This window comes from Phragmites australis, chromosome 4 (genome assembly GCF_958298935.1).
Source record: "Phragmites australis chromosome 4, lpPhrAust1.1, whole genome shotgun sequence".
In the NCBI taxonomy this organism is placed as follows: Eukaryota; Viridiplantae; Streptophyta; class Magnoliopsida; order Poales; family Poaceae; genus Phragmites; species Phragmites australis.
Window position 1 is genome coordinate 46,696,576 of NC_084924.1, and position 15,424 is coordinate 46,711,999.

Consider the following 15,424-nt stretch of genomic DNA (forward strand, 5'->3'; position numbering starts at 1 on the left):
ACTTTTCCCTCCAAAGGGTAATGTGCGTGTATGTATTGTTTGCCTCCTATTACCCACCTTGGTTTTGCAAGACCAACAAAAAGCAGAGACTGACCATCCTAAGATTCCTAGCCTACTAAAAAATTTCACCTCCAAAGACCGAGGTTTTTGTAGGAGATGGAGCACTCCAGTCCAGTATCCCTCCTCCTCCCTCCAACTTTACCTTCTACCCCCCCCCCTCCCCCCCCCCCCGATGAAGCCTTGAGAGACACACACACACAAGAAGATCTGTGAAGCTGTAGGCTAGTGGTAGCATCACATTTGTTCTTCTTCCTTTGCTTCAGGAGCCAGTTAGAACATTAGTGTTACCAGGCTCTTTCCTCCAAAGAGAATCCAGATTTTGTTCTCATCCTCAATTCTCTTCACTCTCTCCCTCTCTCCTTTCCATCAAATCGCAAGATTTGTTTATAGAAAGCAAACAGTAGCCTCATTGTCTCTACCTCTGCTTGGCTTCTACCGACATCAACTGTCCATTTTGCAGCAAGCAACAGTCTCTTCGGCTGCATGAGTGTTCCCCTGAGGAACAATGAGAGATGGCAGCAACACCACCAAGAAGAGCAAGGTATCTTCCATTCTTGTACCTTCACTGAGCTTTACATTCTGAAAGTAATTGTTTTGTTCCATTCTTCCATTTTGCTGTGACTTGTAGCTATCATGGTCCAAGAGCTTGATGAGGAAATGGTTCAACATCAGGAGCAAGGCCCATGACTTCCATGCCGATGATGTAGCTGCGATTGGGAGGAGAGGTGTGTATCTGTGCGAGTTAGCCAGTGTGCATTTGTATTTGTGGGCCTGATTGCTCCCCATTATTCCAACAATGACTCGCCATGTCTCTCTCTCTGTCTCTTGAAGATCAGTTTTGTTGTTTCTTCAACTTCTTGTCTTTCCTTGTCTTGTTTCTCTTTTTTTTGCCACTTCTGGAAAGCACTGAACTTTCCGGTTTTCCCTAAGTTATTTTTACCAAACTATTGATGCTCTGCTACCTTGGACACTGCCCTGATCGATGGCTTCCTGCTTCGATTGCAGGAGGGGGTGATGATGAGTGGAGGGGCAGCAACTTCACCAGGAGGGAGCCTAGCACAGTCAAGAAGAGCAAGACAGGTGAGCAAACTACCAGAGATTTCGTCTTTGTTATCTGGACTGCTACATTTCTGAATTCATTTTTCAACGTTGAGCCATATTGACTCAGAGAGGCCCTCGAGGAGGAGCAATGAGCACTCGAGGCGAGGCAAGATCGACCTGGACGCCGCCGAAGCCACCGTGACATTGGACTATAGGTATGTTGCTGCGTTTTAAGTTCACAAAATTAGCAGTCCTACCCAGTCACAGATTTGGCCTGTCGATAATTCCGCTTGTTCTTGAAGTAGGATATTTGTTGCTACATGGAATGTTGGTGGCCGTTCCCCGCCAAATAATATGAGCCTTGAGGACTGGCTCCATGCTGCACCTCCTGCCGACATCTACGTCCTCGGGTACTTGTTTTGTCTATATGTTCTCGTATCTCTGAACTCTTCTCACAGTGCTTGAAGCAGGAATCCACTGATAATATTGGTACTTGTGTTCAGGTTTCAAGAAATTGTCCCGTTGAATGCCGGGAACGTTCTTGGGACAGAGGACAATGGCCCGGCAAGGAGGTGGGTATCTCTGGTCAGGAGGACACTGAACAATTTGCCGGGTACTAGTGGCAGTGGGAGCTTCCGGACACCATCTCCGGTGCCTGACCCGGTGGTGGAGATAGATGACGACTTCGAGGGTTTGTCATCGAGGCAGAACAATGCACCATTCTTTCACCGTCGGTCTTTCCAGGCCGGGCTTAGCCGGAGTTTGAGGATAGAGGGTGACATTCTTGCTCCCCAGCCAAGGCTGGAACGGCGGTATAGCGTCTGTGAACGAGCAATCTATGGTCGTAGGCCTAGTGACTACGAGAACAACTACCGGTGGGGTGAATCCTCTGATGATGAGAATAATACTGTAGAGTCACCGAGTACTGTGTATTCGCCAATGTCATGTGGATACGGCAATGCACCAGCTCTGGACGACGGTCATAGACGAGATGGTCATACTAGGTAAGTTTGAAGTTTTTTATTCTTGAAGCTACAGTCCTGCCCCTTTTGATGAGATTTAGTGATTTTTTTTTTGTGGCAATTGGATGTTCAGATACTGTCTGGTGGCAAGCAAGCAAATGGTGGGGTTGTTTCTGATGATTTGGGCTCGGAAAGACATGAGGGATGACATAAGAAATCTGAAGGTTTCTTGTGTTGGGAGAGGACTGATGGGCTACCTTGGAAATAAGGTTAGTCAGTGTTCTAATGCTACCTAGCTACGTGATTTTATTGCTTTACCTTATATGACTTGATCACAAACAAGAAATCTTGTCAGCATAGGTATTCAATGGTAAAGGATTTGTTTTCCAGGGTTCGATTTCGATTAGCATGTCATTGCACCAAACAAGCTTCTGCTTCGTCTGCAGCCACCTGACTTCAGGACAGAAGGAAGGTGATGAGCAACGAAGGAACTCGGATGTACTGGAAATCCTCAGAAAGACCAGGTTCCCAATGGTCTATGGACAGTATGAGCGTTCACCAGAAATAATCTTAGAGCATGAGTAAGCAAAAAGCCTTACAATGGTCTCATGAAGTTTACTCCATATGCATTTGGTGTAATATTGAGCCCTTGTTCTGCCTTTTGTTGCAGTCGAATCATCTGGCTAGGGGACCTAAACTACCGAATTGCGCTTTGTTATCGGTCAGTGAAGGCCCTCGTGGAGATGCGCAATTGGAAAGCATTGCTGGAGAAAGATCAGGTGAGAGCTTGGTAACCCTTCTTGAGCATAATGTGTGTGCTTGTTTGTGTGTAGCGTTGATGCTGTAGAAAGCAGTGAAATTCTTGTGCCACAGCCCACAGGCAATTCAGTGCCTTTTGTCTTGTCGTTCTTTTACTTTATCATGTTACAAGATTTCTGATAGCTTGTCTAAAGCAAAAGAGCTATTGTTTTCATTATAAAAATGATTTTAAAATATTCTGTGATCTCAAATACATGAAAACTTGACACTTTCAGCTAAGGATTGAGCAAAGAGGTGGACGAGTATTTGTTGGGTGGAACGAGGGGAATATATACTTTCCCCCAACATACAAGTACTCGAACAATTCGGACAAGTATGCCGGTGATGACATGAACCAGAAAGAAAAGAAGAGAACTCCTGCATGGTATTCTGACTACAGAATATAGTGCTAGATTTTTGCCGGACTTTGTACAGTTCAAGTAAATTTGGTAATCTTGCCACGCAGGTGCGATCGTATTTTATGGTATGGAAGAGGCCTTGGTCAACTGTCATATGTACGAGGTGAATCTCGCTTTTCGGACCATAGGCCAGTCTACAGTATCTTCAGTGCGGAAGTGGAATCAATCAATCATAGCCGAATCCAAAAGATGAGTTGCTCAAGTTCTCAATTGGACATCGAAGAACTGCTACCTTACTCATATGGATACACAGACATTAACCCATACGGATACACCGACCTAAATTTCTACTGAAAGAGTTCAAGAATTTCAGTTTTCAGCATCCTCTGAATGTTCAATCCTGTAACTAGAGATGTAAAGGTAGGTCCTGGAGAGTGATTTTGGTTCTTACTTGAAATGTATATATGTTGCATTAATACTGATAATTTCCAATGTCAGGCTGCGCTGTTGATGAAGATCCAAGGATTTATTGGACCTAAGCTTCAGGTTCTGATAAATCGGTAAGCACCATTCATATATCATGATCAATACAGTTGATATGGTGATCACTTAAGAACTGACTGAATTTAATATATTCCCAGACTTGCGCTTTGGACATCTTCATAAGTGCCCAGATGGTTTGGAAAATTTAACTAACCGAGACAAGGTACATGTTTCATCAGTTTAATGGTAGAAGGTCTACACTTTTGGTGCATGAGAGGTCTAATTAGTCACTCTATCCTATTTCGTCTCTTTTGAAGGTGAGGGCCATATTCTCTGAACTCTGAACAAAGTTACAAACTGCAACTAGGGGCATGGTGGTTTCAAATTATTTCACTGACTTCAGAATAAGCAACCTAGATGGCCACTTACAGCAAACGGTTCGTTTTTTGGGCAGACAGTACGATATTCAATCATAAGTCCAGAAGACTTTGGTCAAAGTAAAGATACTACTGACTAGTGACAGCAACGGCAAGCGTGCACCAAAATCTTTTTTTTTTAATCTGTACATTGTAGGGCAACATTTTTTCTCTTTTCCCTCTCCTGCTCTCTTCCCTGTTGTCAGACGGTAACGCCAAGCAGTCCTTTGCATAGTTTAGTTCTCTGTGGGTATTTTAAAGCTGGAAAAAAGGGCCATGAATGCCTGCATTGTTCATATCATTTCCGTGGATGGAAAAAGGATGTATAGGCCATCATTGTCATGTTTTATTTTATGAGCATTGTCTGAATCAGTTGAGCTGACAAAAAGGCTACCTGTCACGTTTTCACCAGCCTTCACTCTGCAGGAAAATGTGCTCTTTATTTGCCTCCTTTTCACTGTTCTTGGCGTCAGGGGCTGTGAAAAACTTGCTGCTGGAGCCTGCAGAGGCATTTGTGATATTCTTTTTTGTTTGTGTCGCAAATGCATGCACGCGCACGCCCTGATGAGGTCTAGCTTGGAATGATTTGCTACCTAGCTTGTAGTTGTGCACTGCATGATGGTCAGATTGAGTGCAACCTGAACATGCATCAGTGGTTCAGACGGTTCCCATTGGGCCTTGTATGTAGTGTGATCCGGTACATTCAGTCTTTTGGCAGAATACATCCTCTCCGCTCGCACTTTGCTCAAGAACAATGTACGTCTTATTGCTTTTTTGGCTAAGTAAAAATTTCTCGTTTGGAAAAGTTGCCCTCATGATAGTAGTATGCTGCAGCCAATAGGATTTTAGTTCAGCTACTAAACCTATCTTCGGTGATGGAGAGCGCCTCCCCCTTCTCCGTTGCCACTCACCCCAAGCCCGACGTCCAGTCCACCCCCATCACCGGTGACCTGCCCCCCCCCCCACACACACTTTTCCACGGCGCACACTTGAACCTCTGCCCCGCGAACCTCCTCCCCCCTTTCTCCTCTTACTCGCCCCTTCTACCCTAGCACCTCGTGCTCAGGGCGGACGAAAGAGCAGCGTTGGCTTCATGATCCTCCCATATCTACTCCCCCCTTGTCCACTCGATCCTCTTCAGTTCCGTCGAACCTCCCTGTCGTTGATGCCACTCAGGCCAAGCTTCTAGCTGATCTAAAAGGAAAGTTAGTTCTCTGCGAGGAGAAGCTTACTGTCGTCTCCAGCTTGGTTACTCCAAGAGGCTTCATGGTTGCCGCAAGGAGGGCCCAGCTCACCATGCCTCTCCCTTAATGTCGTTCCACTCCCAACAGCTTCTTGCCCAGCCTGGGAGGGCGGACAACAACGGCTGGACCTTGGTCACTAGTCGTCGACGCCAGCCCTTGTGGATGGGTGTTAGTCGCAGGCCTTCCGCCCCACCTAAACGTAGCCTTCTGGCTACTTTGGATGGCAGGTGCCTCAATTGCCTCTCTTGGACACACCACAGGGCCGACTGCTGCCTTCCCCCCTCCCCCTGTTGTTTCCGATGTAGGGGATTCCGGCATCATGCAAGGGATTGCAAGAGTCCGTGGCCCAGCTCCTCGTGCCCTAGGGACTCCGGTCGTCGCCGCCTGATCCCTCGGCTCTCCGCCGATGACTCTACGTCGGTTAGTTCGGCGGCAGTGGGTTCTTCTCCCCTCAACGAGGCTGGCTCATGAAAGGACTCCACTCTGACTGATTCTTTGGTCGGTGGGCCTACCCCACCTGGTTCCCCCTGGTATTGTTATCTCTCCCCTCGCTGCATGGCCAAGGGTCGGGTGGGGCGGTGTTCCATGATGCTCAGACCTCCACGCTCGAGGTTGTTGTTCCTCGTCCCGCACCGGCTACTCCTCGCCGCCTTATCCCATGGACAGATACCTTCGCCGTAGAGGAGGACGGGCTCCGGTGGGCACTCCTAGCCTACGCAGATCGTGCTTGCCGCGGCATTCCGATGTCTGCACTCTCCAGCCTGCTTTCAGGCGTCCTTGGAATCCCAGCGGTGTAGTTCAGCATCAAGACCTTCTCCCCCGATAACTTCATCATCATCTGCAGGTCCCAACCCGTGTGTGACTCCCTCCTCGCTGCTAGTGACAGGCCGTTCCCTATGGATGCCCTTTGGTTTTTCCGGCCATGGATGAGATTGGCCTATGCGTCTGCAGGTGTTCTGGCTTACCACGTGGTCATCGCGTTGTGCGGCGTCCCTCCTCACACCTGGTCCTAGGCGATCACTGCTGGGTGGAAAGGCTCGAGGACAGGGCCAGTTTAGCGGAGCGACTCGACCACGCCACCCTCTGTGTTGTCGCTTGGTGCGATCAACCGCCATGTCTCCATGGCGTTGTTGTTATGGAGGTGACGAAGCCAGACCATTTTGTTCTCTATGAAGAACCCTTCATGCAACAACTCTTCTGCAATCTCCTATCGTACTTAATGGAGAAGAGAACCTTGCACTACAACATCTCCATTCTCCCCATTTTGCTTGTGGAGTTTCGCGTTCATTCGTCCTCCAACAGTGACGACTCCATTCCTTCTGAGGACAACGACGACGAATTTGACGGCAACCTGGCCAGTGGCCTCGGCAACTCGAGTTTGTCCTCAGGGCCGGCAAATTTCGTTTTTACCTTTGTCGGGCTCGCCAGGGTGTGCTACCTCGCCGGGACACGGCCACGCTCGCGGCGTTCGCTGGGTGGAAGGCGTCATTCCCTCATCCTTGGGGTGTGCGGAGATCTCTTTCGGATTCTTCCATGTCCCTCTCTCTGAGGTATCCCCAGCGGGTGCTAAATGCTCTCGTCGCACGCCACCTTCTTTTGGCGCACCCATGCCCCTGTGTGGGCACCCTGACCCTGTTGTTGTTGACACAACCCGTGTCACGGGCCCCTGGAGGGACTTTGACCCTATGGCGGTGGAATGTCTTTCCACGTCAGGCTTGTGAATCGTGCGCAAGCTCTGCCTTCTTGCTCTAGTCAAATTTCGCTGGTGTACTCGAGGCATTGCAGAGGCCAAGAATGTCCCATGTAACCTGGGACTCCTGGTCCCTCCGCTCAGGCCTCATGTGACCACGAGAGCCCCACTCCTGCGTCACCTAGTTCTCTCAGGCCTCGGCCCATGGTGCACTCTGCTTCAAGGAACCCATTGTTACGACCTGGTCCTCGACCTGGTTCGAGGAGCCGTATCCATTGGTGGATGGGCAGCAGGAACCTAAAATCCCAAACTCTCCGTGGTGTTGTCGTTCATTCTATCCCTCTAGCTGGTGCTCCAGCGTCAGATGAGTCTGCATCCGCTAGGCGAGTCGCACTTCAATCATTTCTCCTTGAGCTCGCCAGGGAGATCCCCGCACCCCTCGCGATACCGCCTCGAAGGTCCTCGCATGTGTCTGAGTCGGTCCTAGGGCCTAGGCGGAGTGTTCGTCTGGCGGCAAAAAGATGTCTCTCGTATGTGCGCCCATCTAAGCGTGGAGAAATGCTGCTAATGCGTTGTCTGGATCTGCTCAAGGAGGGAGGAACTGTTTCACCTCAACTTCATCAGGCCTTTGTGCAGCTCTTCGACTAGCCTTTGGCTAACCATCACATTCAGATGATTCAAGAGCTTTTCCTCGGCCATGGCTCCATGCCTGGGATATCCCTGCTTGCCTCTGCTGACTCGACCTGGGCAGCGCGTCCTTGTTGTTGTAGCTTCGTATGGATAATATTAACATTCTTAGTTGGAAGGTTCACGGGCTTAACTGCGAGGCTCACCGAAATGTCGTTAGATTGATGATCACAGAGTATCATGCTTTAGTTGTTTGCTTGCTTGAAACATAATTGGAGGCCTTCACCCCCTTACTAATGAAATTTGCGGCCCTGCCGTTGGTGGGTACTCCTATTTGCCAGCCTCTAATACTCGTGGAGGTGTGTTGGTTGCATGTCGTCATTAGACTTCCTTAACTGTAGTTCAAGTCAACCAAATTCTCTGTCACCGTCCGCATATCTTCATAGACGACGGGCAGTTTTCACTCGACCGCTTATGGTCTGAATGACAAAAGTAAAGAAGCCTTTCTTGCCGAGCTTGCAGATATCCAAGCGCAGTTGTCAGGTATGTGGTTGGCTAACGGGGATTTCAACATGATCGCAGCTACTGCAAACAAGAACAACTCCAACCTTAATAGGTGTTCCATTGCTAGGTTCCACCGCTTCATCGGTTACCATGAGCTTAAAGACTTGCATCTGTTCGTCAGACGATATAAATGGTCGAATGAGCGATCCTCTCCCACCCTGGTGAGGCTGGACCATGTGTTAGTTTCCCTGGATTGGGACGCGGCTTGCCCCGAGAGCTTCTTGCAAGCGCTGGCCTTAGAATGCTCGGATCACTCCCCTTTACTTCTCTCAACTTCTATTCGCTCTCTTAGGTGGCTCGCTTTTGAGGCATTTTAGGTCAAGATGCCAGGTTTTCTAGAGGCTGTCCAAAGAGGATGGACGTTGTCGGCCGCTCACCAGTCCAAGCCTCCTTTGGTATGGCTTCACTATCTACTTTCAAGCGTGACCAAAGAATTATAGAGCTGGAGCACCAAGTATGATGGCAACTTCAAGGAGCAATTGCTCGTGGCGAGGGAGATCATCTCTCGGTTGGAGACTGCCTAGGAGTACAACACGCTCTCTTTGGATGAATTTGATCTCCACAAGCAACTCAAATTCCTTTGCTTAGGACTGGCTTCCCTAGAACGCACAATTGTGAGAAGCCATTCTAGAATTGCATGGTTATGGGACGGAGATGCGAACACCATGCTCTTCCACTCCTTTGCTAAGTTCTGGGCACATAAGAACTTTATCTCCTCTCTCTCCACGTCAACAGGTCCGGTGTCCTCCCACTTGGCCATGGAGGACATGTTGTTCTCTCACTTTAACTCCATTATGGGAGTTGCTACTAGCAGGAACTCCTCAATCGGCCTGCTCAAGCTTGGTTTATCTGATCAGGACATGAGTTCATTGGACGAGCCTTTTACTGAGAGGGAGATTTGGGCGGCTATAAAGAATTTGCCCCTCAATAAGGCTCCAGGCCCTGATGGGTTCACGACGGAATTATACCGCGCCGCGTGGACAATCATTAGGGCGGATTTCATGCTTGCCATTAACTCCTTCTCCGATAGTGACCGCAGAGGCCTCTCCCACCTCAACAATGCTTTGATCACCTTGTTGCCAAAGCACGCTGAGGCCTCCTCCGCATCTGATTTCCACCCAATCAGTCTCATCCACAATGTGGGCAAGTTGATTTCCAAGGCAATGGCCCTTCGACTCGTTCCTAGGCTCAGTTCGCTCATCTCTTGCAACCAAAGCGCCTTCATCGCGTGCCGCTGCATCCATGACAGCTTCAAGCTTGTGCACTCTACCACAAGACTACTGAAGAAGACAAGCCGACCGGCGATCTTGTTCAAGCTCGACATTTCTAAGGCATTTGATTTAGTTAGCTGGGCCTTTCTCTTGGAGGTCCTTCAAGCTTGGGGTTTCGGACAACGTTGGTGTGACTGGATTAAGGGTATTATGAGTTCTTCGTCTACTCAAATTCTCCTTAATTCCATTCATGGCCCTACCATTTTTCATGCCATAGGTCTTCGTCAAGGGGATTCCCTCTCCCCCTTTCTTTTTGTAATGGTCATGGACATTCTTCCTCGTCTGCTGTCTAAGGCCGGAGAAGCTGCTATCATCAAGCCTTTGGGGCATAGCTCTATCCTTCACCGTTACTCGCTTTACGCAGATGATGCTGTCATTTTCTTATCACTAGCGTAGCAGAACATCCAAGCACATATTGCAATACTCAACTTTTTTGGGGTAGCCTCGGACCTTAAAACCAATTTGGATAAGAGTGTTTCAATTCCCATTTGCTGCACTAAGGAAGAGATTAGCAATGTTCAAGATAATCTTCCATGCGGGTTGGCTTCTTTTCCCATTCAATACCTGGGAATTCCCCTTACCACTGGGCACCTCCACAAAGCCCATTTGTAGTTGCTGATTGACAAGATTGCAGCCAAATTGCCTCCTTGGCAGGCTCATCTAATCTCTAAGCCAGGACGAGCCACTCTGGTGCGGTCTGTCCTCTCGTCGACCCCGCTTCATACTCTGATATCCGTCATGGTGCCTCCCTGGGTTATTAAGGAAGTTAATAAGCTTAGAAAGAGTTATCTTTGGGCAGGTGAGAAACATATGACGAGAGGCAAAAGTTCCCTATCTTGGCCTCGTGTTTGCCAGCCCTTATGCTACGAAGGCCTTAGCATCCAAGACTTAAGACTAGCCGGCATTATTCTTCGACTCTGTTGGCTATGGTGGCAACGCACTGATCCTTCCAAGCCATGGGCCAACCTCCCCTTGCATCATGGTTATCTGGTCTTGGCCTTGTTTGAATCCTCAACCTCTTTTGTTGTCGGCTTCGGCAATTCCATGTTCTTTTGGTCGGACCCATGGATCAATGGACAGTCGTCGATCAAGAATTCTGCGCATGAGCTGTTCAGTTGTGTGGCTCCATCAACCGCCAAAAAGAGGACCGTCAAGGACACCTTGCACAATAGGCGTTGGGCCAGTGACATCTCAGGACCTCTGAACCCTGTTGCACTATTTCAGTATATGAGGATTTGGCACCAACTTGAAAGTACCACTCTAACCAATGACAACGATCAAATCGTTTGGAAGTGGACTAGCTCTGGGATTTACTCTTCCAACTTGGCGTACCTTGCCATGTTCCTGCGTTCCATCCCTTTGGATGGTGCTAATCTTGTTTGGAAAATCTGCCCCCCCCCCCCCCACAAAGTCAAGTTCTTCGCCTAGCTTTGTCTACATGGCCGACTATGGACGGCGTCGCGTAGGAGGTGCCACGGTCTCCAATCCAATGATTCCTGCTCACACTGCTCGCAACAGCCAAAAACCATTGACCATTTGTTCCTCCATTGCACTCTGGCACGTGAGGCTTGGTGCCGAATCCTGGGGATTCAAGCGCCTGCGACAGAAATTTCTCTAGGTGATTGGTGGTTGCAGCTCCGGAACCAAGTGGCCTCCGGGCTACGCAAGGGACTCGACTCGTTGATCCTTCTTACCTGTTGGAGACTATGGCTCTTGCGCAACACCATCGTTTTCAACAACCAGCGCGTTCCTCTAGACATCTTGATATCTTTCATCAGGGAGGATATGGTTCGGTGGTGCCAGGACGGTGCTAAGAGCCTATCAATCACAATGGAGCGTCTGCGTAGCTACGGATCAATCATATGATTCAATATCACCCGTGTGGGGCTTATTGCTTCCTTTTTGTATTTTCCTAGTGACTTCAGGCCGGCTGGGACCGGATCTCTGACCTCTAAAGTTGTTATACTTGAACTTTGTTCTCTTAAATTCTTCTTTATTCAAATATACGCAGCTCTACTGCGTATTCAAGAATAAAATCTTTTGGCAGAAACTGTTAATTGCAGAGGAACTCAAATTTCATACACTGCTATAGTTCTTCCTATATTTTATACCAACAGATATTGCTCTGCTGAAGCAAATGTTTGCCCACTAAAAAGGGAACAAAGAACAATAGTATAGCAGCTAGAAGATCTGTTTTTTTTTAAAAAAAAATCAGCTAAAAAGAGCTTGTCGACAACTAACAAATCTCAACATCCCTAACTCCCGATGTTTCAGTAGGGCAAAATGCAGAGTTCTAGGCTGCTTTAACCTCGTTTCCTGCCGAAGAACCTGACCTTCTTTTCACAACACAGTTATTCTTGATTGGTGTTAACTCTTAACAGAAGATGGTCTAAGCCTGACTGCGCCTCAAAAGGAGTGAGTTGGAGGAAATGACAGCCATCTTTCACCTTCTTTTGTGCGGCGGTGGGTCACGAAGCACCTGTAAATTTTACCAAACCTATCAAGACATGAGAACCGTTAACAATCGAAGTTATCAATCCATGATCTGTCTTAGCTAGCACTACAGTGATTCAATTTTGTGTTGGATAGGTAGTCTTTTTTTTTTTCTGTGGGTCACGTCCATATGTGCAGGGGCGGATCAGGGGGCTGAGCCCTTTGTAGCCAATGGAGCCCCCAGCAATTCTTTACCTGGATGAGGGAGAGGAAGAAAAAAAAGAGAGAAAAGAGGAGGGAGAGGAAGAAGAGTGAGAGAGGTGGACGAGCCTCCTAACTTGTTCCTCTACATCTGCCATTGCATTTGTGTTCATCATTCGGGTGAACGCAACAAATAAGGTTTGGGGAATAAGAATCTCAATCAGCATGGAGCAAAATGCATGGTTGTGACAGCATTGCACCCTTTGGGCGTTGAAGTGATTGGAGGAAAAGCATGCGTGGGAGGACACGACGGTTGTTGACAGAAAGACGCGGGGGGAGGGGCGGGTATGCGCATTTGCCCATTTCCTCCTTGATGGCGGTAGACCCGGCCCCAAAGGGCATTCATGGTGGACAGAAAATGGCCGGATTTTTGCATGGGCCCAAACAATCTTTTGGATGCAGTCAAAATTCATCATCCTGGATTTCTCATACTTGACCGGATTTTGCATGCAGCTCTCTGGGGATGATTGGATAGGGTGTCACAGCACCTCATGATGCATGATCAAGATGCATGCTGCTGCTCTTTTTATTTTGGGGCATGATTTTGAATCCAAACTGCATATGTAGTTTACATTTCCAATATTTGTTCGCGCAGCGTTTCTGATATTTTTGCTCTTTATTTTTTCTGAAGACGAGAGGAGAATCCTAGCTAGGTATGGAGACAGGGATGGACGAGAAGTGAGGCGACTGCTCTGCTTCCAACATCGTGGCAGCTACGTGCAAGAAAACCATGCCCATCATGTCCACAACCTCCTTCTGCTCACAGCAAGCAATTTCGCACCAGAATTAGTAAAGAATGTCTAGCCTTTACTCCATGGCGTGTTCAATCAACTCCATGATATATATCGTCATTCATACGGTGTACTACTGTTTTACTAGCGTTACCTGCATGTACATGTAACGGGTACGGTTCTTGCAGAGAAGATTACAAAGGATGAGAGGAAAAGAAGAGGGTTGAGATGAGGATAATGAATGGGCACTGCATGCAAATGGACAATTCTACGCTTTTGCATCGAGCAATCTCTGCATGCATGGGGGAAACAGACACCTACCTAAAGTCTAAAGCTCACTATCATTCAAAGAATGGATGCTTGTATGAGAACATGAAGAGGGAAGATCCACTAAAGAGTGGCCTTGTCTTGTCATACTTGCCATTCAAGCAAGGGTTGTGTTTTACTGCAGCGTGCAACAATCATGCAAAGTTGTGGAAGATGATGCTATAAACACCACCATGAAGAGAAGATAAAAAGAGATCGAATATAGGGTTTTGGTAAGATTCAAGCTTTTGATGGATGTATGATAAAGGTAAAAAAAAAAGGAGCGAGAATAGAACTAGTTTAAGTGTTTTGCGTTTCTCTGAAGTTACTGCTAACACCTCCTTGTTGCATTCTGCCATGAAGTTTCTTTCTTTTCTGGAAAATTTCTGCCATGAGCATATATACACTGGTTCATATGCCTGAATCGAATTAAGTTTGAAGCACAACGTTGAAACTGAAAAAGAAACTGAACAGAGCGGATCAGAAGAAGACGGAGAGCATCTGGATTCTGGAGCAAACTTGGGGCAGTGGGAAGCATTCAAGTTCAACACAACACATCAACCTTTTGCTTTGAGAGCAGTAGAAAAGACTTTCTGATTGGAAATGAGCTGAGGAAGAGAATCTCCTACCCCTTTGCCTTTGGAAATGCCATTTTTGCGTAGGGCAGAAGCTGTCAGAAAGAAAGAACTGGTACCAGGCATGCTACCGCCATCCATGCATATACGCGCCGCGTGTGTGTAAGAGCGGCACCATTGTGTCTAGACAAAGATGTATACCTCAGAAATTACGACTTATCTATATATATATATATATATATATATATGCATGTCCCTCCATCTTGTTCTCTAGTTATAGTAGCTCTTGCAACCATGGATGTCAGTGTACCGGCTTCTTCTACTGTCGATGACTCGTATCGGTCAATCAGTCGGTGTCGCCTATCACGTATGCGTACATGCGTCACGAGCGTTCATGCGTGTACGTAGCTGGGGTCGTCTCTTTTTCTACACGAAGAGTGTGGTAAAGATCGCACGAGAAAAGAGATCGAAAGAGAACCTCTTTACTAGTAGCTTCCAGAACCACGCACGGAACAAGAAGATAACACGAACAGTCACATCGTCCAAAGGCCAAAGTAGCATGCATGCATGGTACGTACTTGATCTAACGGCAGGCGTCTGTCCATGATTTCGTTCGGCGTGTGCATGCGGACGCCGTGATCATCAAGGTGACCTCTCGGAGTCGGTGGATGCCATGCAGCAATCCGTGCACACGCAAACTAAATCTCAAAGTGATTTGCCATGCAGTGGAAGTTATTTCCCCTTTTCTCGTCTCAGAGTTGTGGTACGTTCACTGTTACCATGTTCGTAGCATGCAGCAGCTGCGTCTCGGCCCACGGGTTGCTTCGTGCCTGCGGCCGGCGGCCGGCGGCGAGCAGTTCAGCACCGCACAGTCCACCACGAGGCCGCCATGCCGAGATCGGCGGGCGGGCTATGAATCTGACCGCTCTGGGCCGTCTGGCCAGATGAACTCCCCCTTCCGGTTCGGGTTGCCATCGGGATGTTAGAATTATAGATATAGAGAGAGAGGGGAGAGAGAAAAGATACCCGTGTTTTGCAACGGTTCTTAAATTAAAACTCCAATGCAGTATTTTTCTCTAACAAATTGTTTATTTATAACAAAACATGTTTGCCCTACTCGCAAAAACAGTCAAGCACCAACACTTTCAGCTTTGCCTCTAGGGTTTCAACACTTGAGACCTTTGCATAATCATTGGCAACGAAGAGAACGAACATGGTATCGCAGGTTCACAACATATATAATTTGGGACTTCTTGAAACCTACTTGACCAAAGAAAGTAGACCAAATGAGCATTCAAAATATCAGACTGATGATGGTTGGTGCATGCAGTCATGCACTTACAATTAAATCACAAGAGAAAAGAAAAAAAAGAAACTCTGAAGGTTCAGGGAAACAATACCTGAAGTGAAACTTAATGAAGTTGAATAGAATTGAGTTTCTTGGCGTTTATAATCAAATTGGTTCAAAATTCAGAGTGACTGATGTATGATTTCCTTGTTTGACAAATTATGGGATTGCTTCACAAGAACACGCATCTGGAGAACTCAGCATTCTCTGATCGTTTGATCAGGGATGATCGAGCATGCCCATGCATTGTAAGAG

The 15,424-nt window shown here is 47.6% G+C and overlaps 1 protein-coding gene across 2 annotated transcripts; it reads left to right on the forward strand.

Annotated features, from left to right (window-relative positions):
• Positions 1–254: 254 nt before the first annotated feature.
• Positions 255–4,469, forward strand: LOC133914497 (type I inositol polyphosphate 5-phosphatase 4-like). Of its 2 annotated transcripts, none has more exons than XM_062357597.1 (14): positions 255–601; positions 689–785; positions 1,066–1,140; positions 1,229–1,316; positions 1,404–1,511; positions 1,605–2,105; positions 2,197–2,332; positions 2,454–2,644; positions 2,734–2,842; positions 3,098–3,246; positions 3,328–3,640; positions 3,719–3,780; positions 3,862–3,926; positions 4,021–4,469. In XM_062357597.1, exons 1-11 carry the CDS (start codon positions 566–568, stop codon positions 3,572–3,574), a joined length of 1,737 nt encoding a protein of 578 aa, XP_062213581.1. In that variant the 5' UTR covers positions 255–565; the 3' UTR covers positions 3,575–3,640; positions 3,719–3,780; positions 3,862–3,926; positions 4,021–4,469. The 2 variants fall into 2 exon arrangements, with proteins under 2 accessions (XP_062213581.1, XP_062213582.1); XM_062357598.1 differs by having other exon boundaries at positions 1,407–1,511.
• The last annotated feature ends 10,955 nt before the right edge of the window (positions 4,470–15,424 follow it).

Coding starts and splice junctions, on each gene's coding strand:
- LOC133914497 (XM_062357597.1), top strand. CDS start 566: ATGAGAGATGGCAGCAACACCACCAAGAAGAGCAAG. Junction 1,512..1,604: donor GCCGACATCTACGTCCTCGG/GTACTTGTTTTG, acceptor ACTTGTGTTCAG/GTTTCAAGAAATTGTCCCGT. Junction 2,333..2,453: donor TGGGCTACCTTGGAAATAAG/GTTAGTCAGTGT, acceptor TTTGTTTTCCAG/GGTTCGATTTCGATTAGCAT.